Source organism: Megalobrama amblycephala, linkage group LG4 (genome assembly GCF_018812025.1).
Source record: "Megalobrama amblycephala isolate DHTTF-2021 linkage group LG4, ASM1881202v1, whole genome shotgun sequence".
NCBI lineage: Eukaryota > Metazoa > Chordata > Actinopteri > Cypriniformes > Xenocyprididae > Megalobrama > Megalobrama amblycephala.
This window is the reverse complement of record NC_063047.1, coordinates 32,798,978-32,818,592: the sequence shown is the minus strand read 5'-3', so window position 1 is coordinate 32,818,592 and position 19,615 is coordinate 32,798,978. Positions and strand designations below refer to the sequence as shown.

General features: G+C 38.6%; 2 protein-coding genes across 8 annotated transcripts in view; one reads left to right on the top strand and one right to left on the bottom strand.

Annotated features, from left to right (window-relative positions):
* gnb1l (guanine nucleotide binding protein (G protein), beta polypeptide 1-like) overlaps positions 1-19,615 on the top strand; it is a 77,629-nt gene that overhangs the window by 42,354 nt on the left and 15,660 nt on the right. For 4 of the 5 annotated variants that reach the window (XR_007184657.1, XR_007184658.1, XR_007184659.1 and 1 more), the window contains exon 7: positions 2,628-2,786. Coding sequence is in view for 1 of the 5 variants with exons in the window: in XM_048188928.1 (XP_048044885.1) it covers positions 2,628-2,894 (267 nt within the window). In the remaining 4 variants the exon portion in view is untranslated. Of the gene's footprint in view, positions 1-2,627; positions 4,406-19,615 lie in introns of those variants that run through there. The other variant, XM_048188928.1, reaches the window with a different exon arrangement.
* tbx1 (T-box transcription factor 1) lies at positions 8,363-19,212 on the bottom strand. 3 transcript variants are annotated; one of them, XM_048188925.1, is made up of 8 exons: positions 18,434-19,212; positions 16,874-17,264; positions 14,173-14,274; positions 13,768-13,939; positions 13,076-13,231; positions 11,959-12,026; positions 11,071-11,171; positions 8,363-9,393 (listed from the first exon to the last, which is right to left on the bottom strand). In XM_048188925.1, the coding sequence occupies exons 1-8, from the start codon at positions 18,618-18,620 to the stop codon at positions 9,011-9,013; spliced, it is 1,560 nt and encodes a 519-aa protein (XP_048044882.1). In that variant the 5' UTR covers positions 18,621-19,212; the 3' UTR covers positions 8,363-9,010. The 3 variants fall into 3 exon arrangements, with proteins under 3 accessions (XP_048044882.1, XP_048044883.1, XP_048044884.1); XM_048188926.1 differs by having other exon boundaries at positions 16,874-17,213; positions 18,434-19,211; XM_048188927.1 differs by lacking the exon at positions 18,434-19,212 and having other exon boundaries at positions 16,874-18,415.

Below are 19,615 nucleotides of genomic sequence, written 5' to 3'. Positions count from 1 at the left end.
TACAAGGTAGTTTGTGACGTCAAGTTTGTGGCGTTTTTGAAACTGTCTTTAGATCACTGCAGTTTTAAAGACAAAATACTCAGCAATGGTGTTGACTTGTGAATTTGCACATGGTTTGTTTTAAAGCATATTAAAAACACCACATAGACATATGAACAATATTTAAAAAATATATTTTCAATCGCCAGAATTAAAAGCAAAAGTTAGGCTATAAAGTACTACACCATGTTTGCATGACTTCAACTCCACCAACACTAAGCTTCTGACAACACTTCAGTCTTTATTTAAAATCTACAAGTTGGAAAGTTTGAGTTGGAATAGTTTGCAAGAGCCCGAGTATAAACACAACGGGGCTGTGAAAGCGGACTTGTGAGTAGATGAGTTTTACTTCTCAGCTTGATGACATTTAATGTCCCTGACAATCTCTGTATAGTCCCATTTAGCCCCTTCTTAGTCTTTTTCAAGACGCATAAAACATTGTAAACCATTGACTTTGGGACAATGGAACTAGAAGTGCAAAAATGCTATTTCATTTCGGAACTCATTCCTGTGGCACTCTATTGGTCTTGATGTAGTATAACCAAGTAAATGTGTTATCCTTCCATCCACCATTGGGCCTAAGGCATGTTTTGAGGTTTGTTTTTGGTTAATCGTCGACAGGACAAGCATATGTGTGTACATTGCGTGCATAGATGACCGTTTCCTATGTATCCCCCATCAGGAATCAATAGTCCTACAGAGAAATGAAGGATAGTTCATAAAGACTGACCTCTTTGATGTCTGTAAGTTCATCGTAGAGGATCTGAACCCATGGAGAATGGATTCCATAAATGAAAGCTAATGATATGACAGTTCTCAGACTCTAAAGGCTGTGTTTGATATGAATGCTTCCATATTGCATTTGAATGAGATTGAATATGGGTTAGACACACCATTTAAATCATGCATTCGTGTGAAAAAGCAATAGCCAGACGTGCTAATTTAGCAAGACTTTTGGATTAAACAAAAGAAACCGTAATGTATAATCTCTGAACTTCTGTTTTTATACTCTCTGGAATAGTGAAAGTTGTAGGAAAATTCAGTTATTTTTCCAAAATGAAAGTGTGGCAATCTTTAAATCATGGTTTTCTAATGGTTATTTCATGATACAGGCCTCGCGGCTCACTTTATAAACACCCATTTACCTTTTTTATCGCTTTGCTGTGACCTCTTAATTAAATTAATGTATTTTCCTGACACAAACTATGGGAAGCATAACAAACACAGATAGACACATTAACCCATCATTATCAACTCTGTAATATGGACCAGATGGGCGTTTAGTTCAGGCATACCAACCTCGGCTCGGAGCGATTCATCTTTCTCCCCCGTCCCTCTTGGCCGCAGCACGCAAACCCATCTCTCTCTTTCCCTTTGTGGGAAAGTTTCTGCTCGCAGGTGACATCATTACCATGCTCCAGAATTTTGATTTGGACTATAATTTGAGTTGATTTCAGATATGAACAAAAGTAATGCTAGAGTCTTGTTTTTGCTTCTCTGTTAAAGAATAATGTTAGGGACGGTTTTCCCGGTGCATTCTTCTATCCGCTCGGGTCAGGAATACCTGGCTGGCTTATATCTTCCACATGCAGGAGTGACTGGCTCTGATTTTCCAGGCAGAAACAGGAGCACGCCGACAAATTCTTCACTGTCTTCTCCCGCATGAGAGCCATTAGTCTCTCTGGACACCGCTTATGAAGTCAATTTTACGCTGTCCAGTTCGATTCCAGCTTCGGGACCAGATGCCTCCCGTGGAGAGACGGCGCGTACGCTCGCGCGCGCACACGCACTTAGCACACGTGTGCGCTTTTCTCCAGGAAATACCTTGAGCGTCCTCAAAGGAGAGGGGCCGCAGATAATGAGCTCTCAGTAATACTTTATAATACGTCACATTGTTGCCCATTACCGAGATTTATCTGGTCTCCCGGCCACTGTAGATCACAAAGAGCAAGGGAAGGTAATCTTTAGCCAGTATTTGCTTCCCTTGCACTGTTGACCAGACCTTTCAATGCAAATGTAATTCACCAGAGACTGTTAAAACAACAAGGCCTTCACAAACAAAGATTTCAGCGAAAACAGTCCTTGCACGGTGACAAAGGTAACTCTCTAACGCCTCGTGCTCCAATCCAAATAGTCGAGCTCGTAGCGTTTTGCTCGTGCTTGAATGTTTTACGGCCGATGATTGAGGCGCTGGAGTCGCGCACGGATTTCCTCTGCCAGGTTCAACAGCTATTTAGCCGTTCATTTGTGGCTCAATCAACAGATCAGCCGAAGGTGGCTGGTGGGGAATTGCTCTAGCTCTCTACCCCGTTCTTTTTGCTCTCGCTCAGGTCATTAAACAACAAGCTCATTTGTTTCTGGTAAATAGTTTATCCTTCGAGCATTTAAACGATAATCCTTTCTAGCCGCCTGAGACGAATAAGCACGTATGGTGACAATTATCGAGATTCATTTCGCATCTGATATTCAATTCACTTGCCATCATGATGAAATCGTAGGGACTCCATCGGGGCCGTTTGTTAATTAAAGTCTTGCATTTGTCTATTGCAGCTCATTTGGATTAATGTCTGACTTGTGTTCCCTTACAGATGCGCGACTCCGTTCAGATGACCAATCCTGGGGTCTCCCAGCTACGTATCCGCGCAGACGGCAAGATCCTAGCAACGGCGGGCTGGGACAACAACATCAGAGTGTTTGGCTTGAAGAAACTGAAGCCACTGGCTGTTCTGCAACATCATACTGACATGGTGAATAGTGTGGCCTTCTCAGACCATCAGGACCCCCCACAGAGACTTTTGGCCGCAGGGTCCAAGGACCAGCGGATCAGTGTGTGGTCTATATATAGCGAAAGTTGAGTTTGAAAGACAGAGGCCCACTTTGCCATTTCCTTCAAACTGATTGTCGTAAATTACCCTGACTTTATTTACATACTTGAACGTGGTGCTAATATATTTTTCTTTGAATGGACGCGTCTAAATTAGTGGCTGACTGCCATTCGGAGGCGGAGCACCATCACAACATCGCATTTAGCGAGAGGTTGCCGTTATTGAAGCGTCCAACCAAATGAGTTCCTATTGGTGAAATGCTCAAGCAAAAGCAGCTAATATTAACACACTCCATCACCGTGTTTTGTTGCAGTTTGCCACAATGGCCAATAGTTATTTAAACATGTTTTATTGTCAAAGGCAGAGCTTAAACCGTCCGCTCCGATCTGTTTGCTTTACCCCAGGCTGATGTGCTTCAGTAGGTGTATTTGCTCTTGAAGTCGCACCTGAGCGGCAAAGTAATCCAGCACTGTTTTTCTAAATCTGCCTCCGAGTTTACGATTGCCCTCTGGACTGACCTGCATACATCACACAGGGTTAATCACAAGGGCTCAGGCTTCGCAGACAGGCCTGTTTGTTAGAAAGATTCATTGAGCAAGTTTCGTTTCGTTCTTCCTTTAAGCTCATGAGCTGATGAAGGCGGCTCTATTTTCAGCCTTAAGACAAGGCTGACCTCTGTGTTCGGATGTGGCTAAAAGACAAACTAGTTATTTTTGTATTTATTGCTTTTGCTCTGTGAAAACTGGACAACTCACTCACCAAAGTAGTCTGTACTTTTTGTTTTCTTTTTCTTTTCTACTTTTTTTGAGGCAACACATTAGGAAAACTGATACCTAGGATTGTTTACACTATTTGTAAATGAGGTTCTTAAAGGGATAATTGACCCAAAAATGAAAATTCTGTCATCATTTACTCACCCTCATGTTGTTCCAAACCTGTATGAATTTCTTTCTTCTGCTGAACACAAAAGAAGATAATTTGAAGAATGTCAGTAACCAAACAGTTGATGGGACCCCATTAACTTCCATAGATTTTTGTTTTCCAAGTCAATGGGTTCCATCAACTGTTTGGTTATTTTCATTTTTGGGTGAACTATCCCTTTAAGTAGGCGTCAATTCCAATCAACCAAAGTATAACGGAGAGCCAATTCTTACTCAGAACCAGTTCCAAAATCACTTTTAGTTCTGTTACCAATTTTCAAATGAATGACTCTTATGAAAGGATTCTTTTTGGTGATTCTTCTTTTTTCTTTCTTTTTTTTGTTTGTAAAAATCCTTTCAAGAACTATATTTCTTAATTGCTTTGATTTCTGATTTGTTATATCTGTTTTTGTTGAAATCTGAAGTAATTAAATTATTTGGAAACTATGGTTATACTGAAGATAGTAAATTATATAAATATTGCATTACTTCCTCATGAATCAATACAGTCCTTACAATTCCCATCTCTGTTCTTAAGTGTTCTTCAGTGAAAAATTTAAAAAAGATTCAAACAAAAACTGTTGGTTTTCATATTAAGGCAATAAACATGATATTTGGTAACTCAACCTGATTATTTAAAACAGACATGAATATTAGTTGACGAACATGCAGAGAGTTTGAAAGTGGATATTTTTGTCAGCGTATGCGGTAATAATAGCCGTCTATGGTACTAAGCTAAGTGGGATTTCATGCGTCTCAGAGCGATGGCGGTGGAACTTCAAACGGCCCACAGCCGTTCTGCCCCATAAAGCACGTGTCTCTAGGGACATACCCAGACTGGAATATCTCATCAGACGGTACAGGAAGCTCGGGGAACTTGGAGGCCATCCTTTTAAAGGAAAAACAACAGCGGGCGAGTCGCCGGCCGGAGAGGAAGACAAAACAGTTCATTTCACAGTCCGCCTGGTCATTAGCCTTCTCCTTGTCATCTGTGGACCCTCACGTACCTCTGTCCATGACCTCTGTAGAGCTCGTCCGATTGGTAATCACTTCCTACTTTTGTAGACTTGGTAGGGGGGCACAACAAAGCCATGCCAGGGGTCCCTTCCATCCGTTCTGTGAATAAGCACATAAGCGTCTATTGCTGGAGATTTCAGCTTATACCTCCCAAGTCAATAATAGATCACTTAAGCAGTCGGTATAAGCAGAACCTCGACACGGGCCACTGACAAAAACCTGCAACTCGCTGAACAACAGACACACGCCTGTCTATAGCACGAGGGGTCAGAGGTCACCTGACCATTCTACGCCAGCTTAAACAAACTCATAGTCCCCCACAACAGACTCTACATGGCATGTTTTGCTGTTTTAAAGATACTCTTATGGTAAGACTGGATGAATAGATGTTAGTTTTTGGAAACAAATAATAATCCAGGTAATCACAGTCTGAGGAAATGGCCCTTTGAATGAGAGAAACTCAACACTGCTTGTGTTATAGTAAATTATTTATATGTTGGCAAGCTCAGTCGGAATGAAACGATTTCTGTTGTCTGAGATAAGCACGCGGTGATTTGTTTTTATATGCAGCGTTGACAAATGGAACACAAATTCGATGAAAAAAAAAAAAAAACGCGGGAAAATGTGAAACACGTGCATGGCTGTAGGTAAACATCTTTGCAGGGTTGGTCCACCTTAATTTTTTTTTGAAGAGCTGTCTTTGGATGTGCCAAGCGAGAGAAATGTACACAAAAGATAGGCTTGTCACAACAGATGTTCCAGATGCGACCCTGTGTCAGATGATTACCAGTTCTTTTTTTTTTTTCTTTAGCCATATAGTGTGTTGTTTTACTGCGACTGATAAGAAATGTCCATGTGCGGTGAGTTAAACCCTTTCAGCCTTTCAGCATGCGCTAATATATAAAACAATATTTATACAATAAAATGTACTTTAAAATGTGGTTAGCCTAATTTTTCTACTAATGTTTCTATTCAGTTGATTCGTTGACACTCTCTGTACACAAAAGATTTGGACAGTCGTAACAACTACATGATGAATCCAGAACATGCAGAAGACATAAAGGTAGGCTACAGTTAAATGAGAAACTGGGTCAACATTAATTTGGCATAATGCAATATTTTTCGATGAGAAATGTAAGCATGTTATAGTTTATGCTCTGGATGGCTGAGCTCCTTGCGCCAGAAAAGGTTACAAACCCTAAAGGTGGATTATAGGCAATAGGATTTTTATGTTGATTTCTGTTTCCATATATTACCTTTTTAAGCAGGCGTCACTTCTGTAATATTGTTTAATATTCAGTGCTTTATGGCATGTCGTTTTGTCTCCGCGCGTCGTGAGATCGATAATTAGACATATTTATAGGTAAATATAGGCCTACATTTTATTTTTACATATGGCTTTTACTTCATTTAATTTGGCTTTGCATGGAAATAGCCTACCCCAGTTTGAAAAAAATAGGTCTAATGAATAATAACAATAAAATAATCTCAGATATTGGATTTAAGTTTCTAACATTTTTTGGGCGATTTTTGAATTTAAGTAGTTATTTTAAATTGTCAATTTGTACAAACGCACTGCTATTTAATTATTACGTTGACACGTTTCTTTTTAAATGAATTATATTAGGATCTAATTTAACTTGAATATAATTTTTTACCTTTACATTTTTAAATAGCAACTGTTGACATTGTAGCATTAAAATGCCGAATCCGTGTGTTGTAGCCTACACATAATTACTCAGATCTGTCAGTCAGTGTGTGTGTGTGTGTGTGTGTGTGTGTGTGTGTGTGTGTGTGTTTTCGAAGAGCAGGTATTTCCTCTGGATCAAACGCTGTTTTCATGCTGAACTTCTGACGCATCATGTTTGAACTTCAAAGACGATACAATTTTCATTGCATTTCGGCCCATAAATAATGAGCATTTTTCGAAGCGGTCATTGTTGGAAACAGCCGTCAGTCGTCATTCATGGATGCAGGTACACAGGCTGCGCGACCGTGGGCCCCTGTCGGCCCCTCTCATCAAGGCGAAGCGCTACCAGAGAAAACACAGATGGGTAGACCCCTGACGGAAGAGCCATGGGTCCGGGTGTCCCCATCTTCCTGATGGGCCAAACTCATTACCTCTAGCCGGGAACAGGCTCACGCGAAGGGAGGCCCAATCCTCCAAACGGGCTCTTCCGGCCACAAATGTAGCTACTAGGGAAATAACATGTGCGCTTCACTTCACAATGTAGCCTACGGATTGTTATATGATTTAATGACAAATTAGTATAGGCTATCAATATATGAAGCTGTAGTGTCTTTGTTTTTACGCGTTTGTTGTAAAATGAAATATTAATTAATAGCCTATAGGCCTATTAAATATTTTATTTTGACTATTTTTTTTAATAGCTAATAGCCTAACAGTTATCTTAAAATATATTTTAGATTTATATATTTATTTATTAGTTTGTAAAATAAATAAATAGAGAATCAGAAGAACATTACTTTTTAAATGTTTAATTCATAGGCTTTATAGCCTATAATGTAGGCTAAATATAATTCGGCCAGAAATATAAATATTTTTATAATGACATTAAGAATACTTTTTGGCAATATATTTAGCGTGCATAAAAAACGTAAAAATAATGCCATTCTAGTTCGTGTTTAATGTTTTTCATTGCCCTTGTTTTTCCTAATTCAGTTTTTCCTTTTTAACGCAGAACAATTTGAAAAGCCCCTTTTAAGCCTACGTGGGTTGTCCCAGTGTGCATCGAGTTGTTACCACAACAAAAAATTATACGACCAATTAGTCGTCGCTCAAATGGCTGGAAACATTGTTTAACCTTTGATACTTCAGAAAGTCGTTAGCTGTCAGAGGTCAAATGGTGTGCAAGCGTTTCTTTCCTCTACCATGGGATTACCTAAATCACTGTGTACGGAGAAACAGTAGATATTCTGCCAAGCGCAGTTTAATGTATTAGGCTAATCTATTTTAATAACGGTTCACTTTCATTTACAGTGTTCATGTTACAGTGGAATTACATAAATATTATATCCTACTTATTTTGTGCATTTCTTTTCGTAAATACACTGTTAGTATTAGGTCTTCTTGTTATTAATTCTCTTTGCGTAACATGGATACTTTTCTTTCCAGCTCGTTTTTAATTTATATATTCATCAAGTAGCCTGCATGCGAGTCTAGGTGAATTTGAATATTGACTTCAGCCATGGCTTTATGGTTAAAGCAAACCTTTTTTTTAAAAAAAGTATTAACATTTTAAGTAATAAATATTACAATTTAGCAGTATTCTACCATTTCTTTGTCATCAAGTCAGTCATTTTAACTGATAAATATTTTACTTTCAATAATATATATATTTTTTTCCTGTCACAGGAGATGCATATTTTCGTTCTGAGGTTGAAATAGGCCCAAACTGTCAATATTACAATTCTCTGTTTGATAATGCACCAATAATTTCTTTCCAAATGAAACATGTTTGGAGTTCTGAGGAGAATAAAAGCAAGGAGTTGCATTTCCTCCAAGTAAGGAAAGAATTAAATTTGCAAATGCCAATGGAACATGTTTAAAGGTAAAATATTTAATGTTTATTTTACAAGTTCAGCACAGTCATTCAGTTCATTTATTTATTTGAATTGCTGTACGTCAGTGCCACGTTACAAGCTTCAAGGACCTGCTAAAGGTGGTCTAGCATTTTCAAAAAACAATTCATTCTCAACCAGGAAAAAAAAAAAAAAAAAATCATTTCAGGGCATTTCAGCACCTTCAAAACAGCGCAACATGCAAATATTCCATCTATAGAAGCTCGATGGCTCAAGGGTAATATATAATTTATGGCTTTTTAAAAGCAAAAACAAAAAGTGCATTCAACACAAAAGTTCAGTTCCAGTCCGTGATAATGCATTAGAAGTCTTTGTCCTCCTCATTACTCCAAACACTGCAGTTTCCAGGTGCACTGCTATTGTTCTGATTCTGAGTCCGTCCAGAGCTAATGTTGAGCTCATCCTTATGCTCCACAAGGACATTTGTGACATTTCTCCCTTCAATAAATATGGCAGCTTCACTTTCCATCTGTTAGAAGCCACTGCAAAAGATGTGCCCAACTCAACATGTTTCGTGAATCTGGGACACAAAGGTATGTGTGTGCGAGGTTTTCCCCCCATAATGTTTTGTCCCATGTGGCTCTCAGTCGTGTTCCGATTGAGTCATTATCTGGGTCCGTAGTCGTAATTAGTCGGCGCGCTTGTTGCAGAGTACATGTTGGCTGTGGCTGGGTTCATGTGGGGGTGGTAACCGTGGCCTCTAATGCTCGGTGAGGGATACGGGGACGGCCTGGTTTTGGCTCCCAAATAGTGTTCGTAACTGGTGGGATACTTGTACGGATGATGGTGCAGGGTGTCGGGTGGTTGGGGGTGTCCGTCGAGGCGTAGTTCGTGGGGTGGGCTGCGCGGGCCGGCTGTGAGGGGCACGGCGTGTAGGCCGCCGAGGACTGGAAGGGCAGGGCTGAGGACTCGGGACATCAGCTGGTGAGCGGGGTCGGAATGGAGGGGAGTGCCGCTGGGGTCACGATCGTATTCTCGCCTGCTGTCCTCTGTGTTCGGGACAGAAAAAGAAAAAGTGTAAGATTTCGTACAAGATATAACCAGGTGCAAGTCATATTTTTAGGATTATTTTGCACAATCACACTGTTGATTAGAGGCCTGCAAAAAAACAAAAAAATGTAAAAAGAGGTTTTTGTAAAATGCTGGGTTAAAAACAACCCAAGCTGGGTTAAATATAGACAAACCCAGCGACTGGGTTAAATGTTTGCCCAATGTGCTGGGCAGTTTTATTTTACCCAACTATTGTATAAAAATTACTATCTGGCTGCCTTAAAATGAACCCAAAATTCGGACACATAATTACTAAAAAAAAATGTTCTTTTAAGAACTGTTCACAGAAAGGTTTATTGGAGAACCCAAAATGTTTTTTCTATTACATTGCTACACTAAAAAATACTGGGTAAATATGGAAAATCCCCGCGTTTGGGTTAAATAATAATAAAATAATAGACATTTTTTAAATTGCTTATTAATAAAGGTTTACCTTTTGATAATTATGTGTCTGATTTTTAATTTCCAACCTATTTTGGGTTCATTTTAAGCCAACTTTAAAACAATAGTTGAGTTAAATAAAACTACCCATGGGCAAACATTTAACCCAACCGCTGGGTTTGTCCATTTTCAACCCAACTTGGGTGGTTTTTAACCAAGCATTTTTTTGTGTAGGAAGTCCAGACAATGAATGGAAAAGTGGTGTAATTTAGTTTGTTTGTGAATGGATTACACTGCTGGGTTGTTTCAACTCATGTTTGGGTCAAATATGGACAAACCCAATCATTGGTTTAAATATTTAAAATGAAAATGTTAAACCCAACAGTTGGGTTTGTCCATATTTGACCCAATCATGGGTTGAAACAACCCAGCATTTTTTTTACAGTGTGTAATTGTGTAATTGTCATTATTCGACCATTCGTCATAGAAATTGTGCAATGGCAAAGTTTCTTAGACATTAAAGTTTCTTCATGGAACCATTGATGCCAATAACGAAACCTGTATTTTTTTATGAGTGTGTTTGTGTATAGATGCAGAGTTTTGAATGGCTCTTTACAAATGTAGGAAGCCCAGAGACAATGAGTTCAGGGACCTGAACTGGAGTGAAAAGCGGTGTAATTTAGTTCGTTTGTGAAACGAGATGTGCTGAGGTTGATTGGCAGGATAAGTCATAAGTGTCATTCAGCCAAAGAGGTAAATTCTCACAGGAAATCATTTTACACAGAGCGTAGGACCGAAAAAGTCTCAGTCTGAGCATGTCCTCCAGGCATGCAGCTGTTCAAACTTTTGTGTATTGAAATTTGCAGCGCTCAACTAGACAAATGTAACTCTTTTGCGCAGTGGAACGTAGATGCTGAGAGACCAAACAGACCGGAGCCATTACTCGACTGAAAATCCTAACTGCCTTTATTTGGGGCTGTTGCTCATTTCTAGCGATTTGGCTTTTACACGATAATCACAGCTGAATACGGTTTAATGTTTACGCATGTGAGTGTACATTCCTGTACGGACTGTTTGATCAGTAATGGATTTAAATGTGTAATAGGCACACAATATTATCCATACAGCAAATGTGACCATTCGTCTTGTCATATTGTAGAAATGTTCATTTGTAAACTCAGGAATATTTTTTTCGTGCTAAATGAGATTTTGTAAGCCGTGTTTTATATACAGACCTTTCTCTGTGCCATTCTGCTGCGGGGGAGAGGACATGGGGTTCCTGGTTCGAGCAAACGCACTCATGATTTGCAGAGAGCCCGGCCTGTGATTCCGGGGCCTGGAAAAGCAGGCAAGATAGAATCAGTGACATGTTCTGGAATGCATTGTTTTGTAGTATGAATGAGTGGTATGTCTAATGGTATTCTAGCAGAAATATAATTGTCATTCAGAGCCATAAATCATCGTCTTTCAACTTATTTATTTTGGCATATGTAGGCCCTATATATAGAATTTTAAAGAGAATATCAAAATGTAACAGTAAAAACCTGTTAATTGGTTAACTAAGTTACTTTAATAAAAAAAAAAAAAAAAAATTATATATTAGAACAGGATTTTTTTCATATTGTAAAAATTATATTATTATATATTATATTTAACAAGGCAATCACTCTTAAAAATAAAGGTTCTTTTTTGACATCGATGGTTCCATAAAGAACCTTTAACATTCATTGAATCTTTCCATTGCACAAAATGTTCTTTATAGTGGAAAAATGTTCTTTAGATTATTGTTTCTCACACTAAGAAAAAAACAATTATTTTAAGAATTGTTCACTGAAAGGTTCTTTGGGGAACCTAAAAATGATTCTTCTATGGCATTGCTGTGAAAACGTCCAAAAATGTGCCCTTTTGGAACCTTTATTTTTAAGAGTGTACATGTTCATTACTATTTTAATCGTTAAGTTAGCAAAAAATGTAGCAGTTTCAATGCATATTTGTATGTTCTATAGCCATTAATGTGCATTTGATTGTTCAATATAAAAATCAAATGTCCTTCTAATATTTCCAATACATTTATTTTAGTTGAGCAGCAGCCAAAAAAAAAAAAAAGAAGAAGAAAAACTCACCAGTCCTCAGGATCACAGTCTCTGAAGCCTTTGGCAAACGGATTGCTGGCTATTTTCAGTTGTGTTATCTGAGAGGAAAAAGTGAAAACGTGAAAAATGTGGCGTTGCTTAATGAACAAATTCGGGTATTGACCTCCAATATTGTTCATTTATTTTTATTCGGACAATGAAATTGTTTATACAGATAATCATTTCTCAAAGTCCAATCCAGAGCTTGTGTTATTATAAGGCGTTTTTTAAATTGTAAACTAATTTTTCTGCCACGTAACGCTCCAATTAATCGCGTATACAACAATGTTAATGTATGTGCGCTATTCCTGAAAGGGCGTAGACACTCGACGATTGTATTTATATTAACAATAACACATTTCAACATTTATTTGGACACACACTGGAAACTATTTATGTTAAATATGAACGCGCGAGGTAATGCCTCATGGCTGTGGAAAAGCGCTGTGATGAAGATGTGTGCGTGATTTTCCGGAATGAGTTGAAAAACAAATGTAAAGCCCGCGGTGAGAGTTGGAGATCAAGAGGTCAAACTGATAGAAGACAGAGCAGGAAAGACGGATGAAAAAAGAGAAGAAAAACACTGGACAGCTGCGCGAGAGCATCAGTGACACCGCAGTCTTTATTTAGAGCTCAACTAGTCAAGTGTATCGTTTTAAATTTTATTTTAATTTTGCTTTTTATAAAGAGTATTTATGTGTTCAAAGTAATTAGAATGGCGTGTTAATTATAGCCTAATAACTGCGTATTGCTTTCAAAGGTAGCATAAATTGAAATCATATAAAAACAATAGTTTCTTTTAAAAATGATATAAAGGTTTTTGGCATTTTAAAGAAGCCACCAACTCGGTTCTAAAAATATTCTCACAATACTCGGATTTATTTTTAATAGGATCGTGGTTTAGGAAACCGCCATGATTCACAAACAATAAATAGTCATACATGCAAATAAGTACAGAAGCACTTCTCCGTAAAATAGACTAGGCCTACTAGTGTGTTTAATTCTGTGATTAGGCTACTATAATATTACAACCAGTTTGTAGCCTATATGTGACAACAGGAAGGTCTCTCTAAAAAATCAGTAATTAGTGTCAGAGATGAGCACTTACTCTGTGGTTTTGATACGCTGTGACGGCGGTAAATCTGGTCTCCTCAAAAACAAATGTCTTGTAATTTTCCTCGGCGTATTTCTCACTGTCTTTTCTAGGATCCACGTAGACCACATGGAATCTGGGCTGGTATCTGTGCATTGAGTTCAGTATGATCTGCAAGAGCAATAAATATAATTTAACACGATTAAAAAATAGAAATCAGGCACGCTGTCATCGCTTCGTTTGAGGCGAATTACGTGTCGCCCTTTACGAGTAGATATAAACTCATTATTTGGAAAATGTAGGGTACTTTAATACATTTATTAAAAATTAAAAATAACATTACATTAAATTTTAAATGTGAAAAAGTAGGAAGCAAAAGTCTAAATAAACATTGACAATTAATGTAGGCTAGCTATCATCATTAGCTATGTTTCCCATGCTAATTTATGTAGGCACAATTAAGGTCCAAAATATGCAGAGTCATAAATAGGCATACACTAATTATTTCCTACTAATTATTTAGTGTTATTAAATACTGTGCCTTTAAATGTGCAGATTTGTCACATGCGTACTTTACTCTCAATCTTCCACTGGTCTGTGCTGTTCTCAAATAAAAATTAAATAGGCCTATGACAAAAGCTGAATCTTATAATTAAAGGCAATTTACAATAGTAAACATTTAATTTTTAGGACTAAGTAACACATACATGTCCGTTGTCGTCCAGCAGATTGTTGGTTAGTTTTAATTTATCGAAGGAAACGATCTGTTTCATCCACTGCGCTCCTTTGGCAGGTGAGTCGGGGTGATAGTGCACTCTTCCTGGAGTCGCTGGATCAGCCTTCCCCGCCACCAGCCACGATGAACTGTGGAAGGCATACCTTCAGTGCAGAGAAGAAAGAGAATGAGTACTCCGTTTGCAACGTCAGATAGTTATGTTGTGCTCTTTGGGTAACACTTTAATAATATTCACTATAAATATGATTCACTATATGACATTATGCGGATTCAAGTAGTAATAAAACTTTGATGTAACGTCGAAATATGTTTATTCGTTTTGATGCAGACAGTGGTGTATAGTATGCGCATAGTACTACGTAGACTTATGACATACCTGTATCGTTTATCATCCACTGGTAGGAAATCCATCAGGAGCATGTAATCTGCCATTGGGTCCATTCCAAATATTTTGACTTGAAATGTAGGAAACATTCGTCTGGAGAGGAGAATGCAACCAGTTGGTTATACATATACTACGTTTTCTATTAATGAACTCATTTTATATAAATCTTCCTCTAATTAGACTCTTTTCATTATGATGCCGCAGTATATGTTGCTAACAATTTGGAATACCAATTATAGGCTACATACATTTGTATACTGACTCTAAATCTGTGTTTAACTTTAGGCCTGTATTACGCGCGCGAATGATCACCCGCACACTTTGGACCTACTATGAAACACTCTTTCACAAACACACACAGGCCTGCGCACAAGGATGCATTCGTATATTATGCAGAACAAACACATAAGAACGCACGCTGTGCTCAAATGTGGGTCGACAAATACATTATTCTGAAACCATAAGCCCTTCTGTATGCAGCCTTCTGAAGCACAGGCACACCACATGCTGCATACCAGTGAAAGTGATACTGGAATCATTGTTCAGTGAACGCGAGTGTCTTTTCATGGCGCTAGTTGTGGATAGGTGAAGCTAAAGTAGCTTTTAAAGTGCCTTCCCTTAGATTCAGTGTATAGCGAGCACCTTTGGAATGACAGATGACCTCGCGCGTACACACACACGTAAACGGACAACCAGGTAAAATATGTCTCACTATTATAGTATGTCTTCATCTTTCTCTTATATAGCCTCATCTTCCACCGTTTAGCTTCAAAGCCGTGACTCTTCATAAGAGTCATCATTAATGCTGCTAACCTAACCCTCTTATGCCATATTGCAGATAATGTTTAGCCAAGCATTTAAATTAAGATCAATCTTAATATGCGTCTTTAGGCCATGAAGAAAAGCACATTGTTTTTGCAGATTGAACCGTGCTTTTTATTAATGATTTTTTTTATGAATTGTTGGCTAAAAAAATTGTTTTTTATGTTGGTCACAAATGCATTTGAGATATTTGGATATTAACCTTAATGTATTATTTAATCAAACTTAATCCCAGATTTTCTTCTTTTCTTTTCTTTCTTTTCTAATAGTTTTTCTTGTCTGTTTTGCTGACATTCAATAGATATATATAAAAAAAACCATTTAAAAAAATTAAGCTGTCTTAATTTATTGAAATCAAGTTGGTGCTAAAGTTGCAGTGGTAAGTTAGCTGAAGTGGTAAGTTCAATGCACTTTTCGACCACTTTTAATTCAATCCGGCCTACTGATGAGAAAAAAATTAGCTGAAACCTTACAAAGATTGAATAAAAATATGGCAGAAATTGTGATGTTAAATGAATGCAAACAAAATATGTATTTCGATTTAAAACTTATGACTTTAAAGCGAAAAATCTATTTCCAAAGATTTGTAATGTGTATAGTTTTTTTTCCCCTTTCTTTTTTTTTTCCAGACGTGCAGCCATTCATCTGTATAGGCCTGTAAATTAATTGGAAAGGATAGTGACGCTAAAGCTGATGCATCGTGAAAGAAAAAATGTTCTGTGCGAATGTTTGAGCCATAAAGCAAATTAGACTGAAATATTACAGACCTTGGAAAAATGCACTTTTATGTGTAACGACATATGGGGTCTAGCTAATATTAACAGAAAGATTGGTGTTATCGCTATGTTCGGCTACCAATCAGTATAAAAGCCAATTTTTTTTTTTACGATGCCTGCAATGTTTTATTCACCACTGACTGAACTGCTTCAAGTTAAAGTAGGCCACAGCAGCTGCAAGAAATTAACACTAAACTAGATGAACGGTCCATGTAGTGGTCTAGTGACCTCATTGTCAGTATTTACGCAGATGCTTCTAAAATTATGGTAAGTGTCGTTCAGCTCCCTCCTGCCACATGTGATTTTTATTTAAAAGATAGAAACGTACCTTGGAGCATCAAAGTATAACACTTCCTGACTGAGGCCTGGTTATATCCAAATACATGTGTGAATTTGTATGTGTGTGTACGCTCGCGCGCATTTATCTTAGTCATTTAGTGTATATGTAGATATTCATTTAATCACGGTCTGTTTTGCACGAAGTAAATGCAAGCTAAAACTCGACGTTCACCTGAATAAACAGACCGGGCTGTACAAATAAGACACTATAGCTATGCATATTAATCGTGAAAGCCAGTCAGGAACCCTTTAGCACACAGGTGAGCTAAAAATGTACTCTATCTCATGCTATCTGTCTTATCGCAGTTTAAATACACACAATGAACTGTTTACACTTCATTTTAAATGGCCATGATGATTGTGCTAAGCTAATGCACTGTTAAGGGTATTTATTCAGAATCGGACCTATTGAACTTTCTGACAATACAATGATAAATGTGTCTTTCCCGTGCGAGAAACAGATTTGAAATGAATTTGAAAATGGTTTATTAATCAATTAACAAACGATACATAATGCTTAACACGTCAGTAGTTCAAGTAGATTGATTATGAAGTTTAATTTACATTTCAAACAATTGAAATGGATATTTAATTGTAGCTCTGTTAAACATTATACGTTTGTTAGTGTTAAATTAAAAAATCACTACAAGTCTACAAGTGTAATTTCCTCCGCATGAATGTCGATAAATTGTATTAAAACAACAACTTGATGTCAAATTATCTCAAAAGTTTTGTATAGAAACCTGTCAACTCACCTCCCAGCTTTTGTGACAATCATTTCAGTTCCAAGTTGATTAAATTCATCCCAGAGCGCCTTCATTTCCAACTGTACATTAATATTGGCTACTTTAGGGTTCTTTTTGACCAGCGTTTTGTTCGGCGTTGAGCTTGAAGACGACGAGGAGCAGTTGGACGTTCCGGTGTCTCCCTGTGCCGGGGCCTGTGTTGGGTTGGATCCGGAATAGTTGTAGCCGTGCTGGGCAGCCGGGCACGGCTCAAACTGGCTTTCATGATGGCTGTAGGGATCCCCAGGCGAAGGAGAGAGATGATAACTCCCGGGCGTATTGAGACTGCTCAGGCTGCTGGTCGTGAAGGCTGCAACATCGCAAAAATGGGACAGCTGCGTCAGCCACGGGCTTGATATTGCTGAAATCATTCCAAAAATTGGGTTTACAATTTGCGCAGGACTCGAGTTTAAAAGCAACAATATGCAAGTGAATGCAGGAGTTCGCTTAGGATTATCAAATATAGAGTAATTTTACGATGTCCTCAAGTGTGTCGCGTATCGGAAAGTTTCCTGCTTTTATGAGTGTATCCAAGAACGATGGTCTCCTTCTAGGTTAACGCATATTGCCTATAGGTGAAGTACTTAAAAAGCCCGCAGAACCTGTAAAACGCCTTCCTAAGTAGCTTCGTATTGATTACCGATAATCTAAACTTGGTCCGTTGTTTTCAAAGACTTGTGCGCTGTGAACTGTTCCAAGCGGCCTCTGTCCTGCCCCTCTGCTAAACTGAAATCCAGACTTCTCTCTTATCTCTCACATAGGGCCTCCCCTTTGCGATAAAACCGGTTCTTATTTCTATTTAGATAAGGAACTGCAGGTAATGTGCCTTTCCTCGCCTTGGGACGAGACTGATTGACAGAGAAGTGCGCCCCTTATAATGGGCTTTCCGGCACCCATTTACTTTTGGATAAGTGTATCGCCCACACCACCCTCCTCTAACAATAGACTGGTTAGCTGGCACGACGGAGAGTAACCTTTTTCGCAAAGCAAACAAACACCCGCGCAACATGGACAAACAACTAAAGTTGCGAAGGAACAAGTCTCCCGTCTATGTCTCGAATGCTATTTTCTTTTGTTCACAATTTTGCTGTTGGGCTTTATCTGTGCCACTGTTCGTCTGACAGGCTCATCCTTGGGTTGGAGGTGGAATCTAAGCTTCCTAGATTCCTGTGGCACTTTGCAAGCTTCGTTTTGCGTTGCTCGCGCTTGTAGTATACTTGATGTTTACTTGGACGATTTATGTCATTTGAGGACCATGCAGTGACTAGAGCCTGTTTTACAAGTTGCAGCTAATGTGCAACTTAGGACAAATTATTCGCACTTCTGACTGTTGTACAAATAAGTGCGCGGAGAGGAACGCGCGGCGTTTTATTTACTCTGTGCGTTGGGCTGTGTTGAATTCTGCATTAGAATATTGAAATACACGTGTCTTTGGCGATAGCTGAAAGTTTCTCGCGACGAGAAAGTGTTAAACAAACTGCGCGAGCCCTACAAATGATCACAAGGTTATTGTCAAGATCGTGCCCGTACCTTCCATCTCCCGCGTGACAGTGCTGTAATGCATTTTAATGGGTCTGGAGCAGTTTTGCACCACTTGCTTGTCCAGGCTAGTGGCGTGTTTGTCAAATGTCGTGTTTCCTGCTTGATCCCTCGCTGAAATCAGACAGGCAATACTGAAAGCATTTGCCTTTGGAGAAAGGGGACTACTGTCGTCCATAAGCGAGAAACCGAGTCAAGGAACACCGCTTCCACCCCCTTCCGAGCTACTCCATGTCGAGAACACAGACAGTACAAACAATAACTCGAAGTACACGAAGTTTCATTCTTTGAGAAAGGGCCTTTTGGCGATGTTGGTGCTCTCCACTGTTTTCAAAACAAACTATTCCCACGGAATTTGCTCTGCTTTATATGCTCCAATTAAAAGATCTGCTCGAACACGTCCGGCTGTATTAAAACATCGCTCTTCCACACACACTCAAAAAAAAAAAAAAAAAAAAAACTTTTCTTCAACCGCGGTGTCTGGGTGATGTCATTAAGGCTCGCTGGAGAAGAGCTACTGCGGGAGAGAATGTCAGAAGCGCGAGCTCCACGCCTCCCGTGCACGGTTGAAAAAAGTGTGCACGCTCTCCGCGGGATGTTTTATTTGAATAGGACCTTGTCAATCACTGTACCAAATTTGAATTCACTGGCGAGAAAAAAAAGAGAAAAGAAAAAGAAAACGTCACGCGGATGTCCTGCTATAGCCTACTTTTACAGCAAATTATATGTTGTGACTTTTCCCACTGGTAGTGGAAAGCATTACAAGCACATACACTCTGAACTGTACTACACAGTGAACTGCGTGCAGACACACTGAACTGCTCGCTAAATGAATCCAGTTTAAAGCGGTCGACCTATCAGTGCGTTCAACAAAGGTTCTTCAGTGGTTCTTTGCAACATCTGAGGCTCACTGTATACTGTTTTTGAGCTGCAGGCTGATACATGGTGCTGTAAAGATTCTGGATGTTTCAGTATAGGCTCTTCGGATCGTAATATTAGTTTCTGGATTTAAAACAAATATATTATAAATATATATATTTTAACTTCAGAAAGTTTAAGAAATTTACACTGCAGCGTTAGAATGTAAACCTTTAAGAATGCATATAACTAACCCATTGGTTGTTTTCCCGCATTTTAAAATCATTTAGTTAAGCTTTTCTTCTTTGCTTTAGG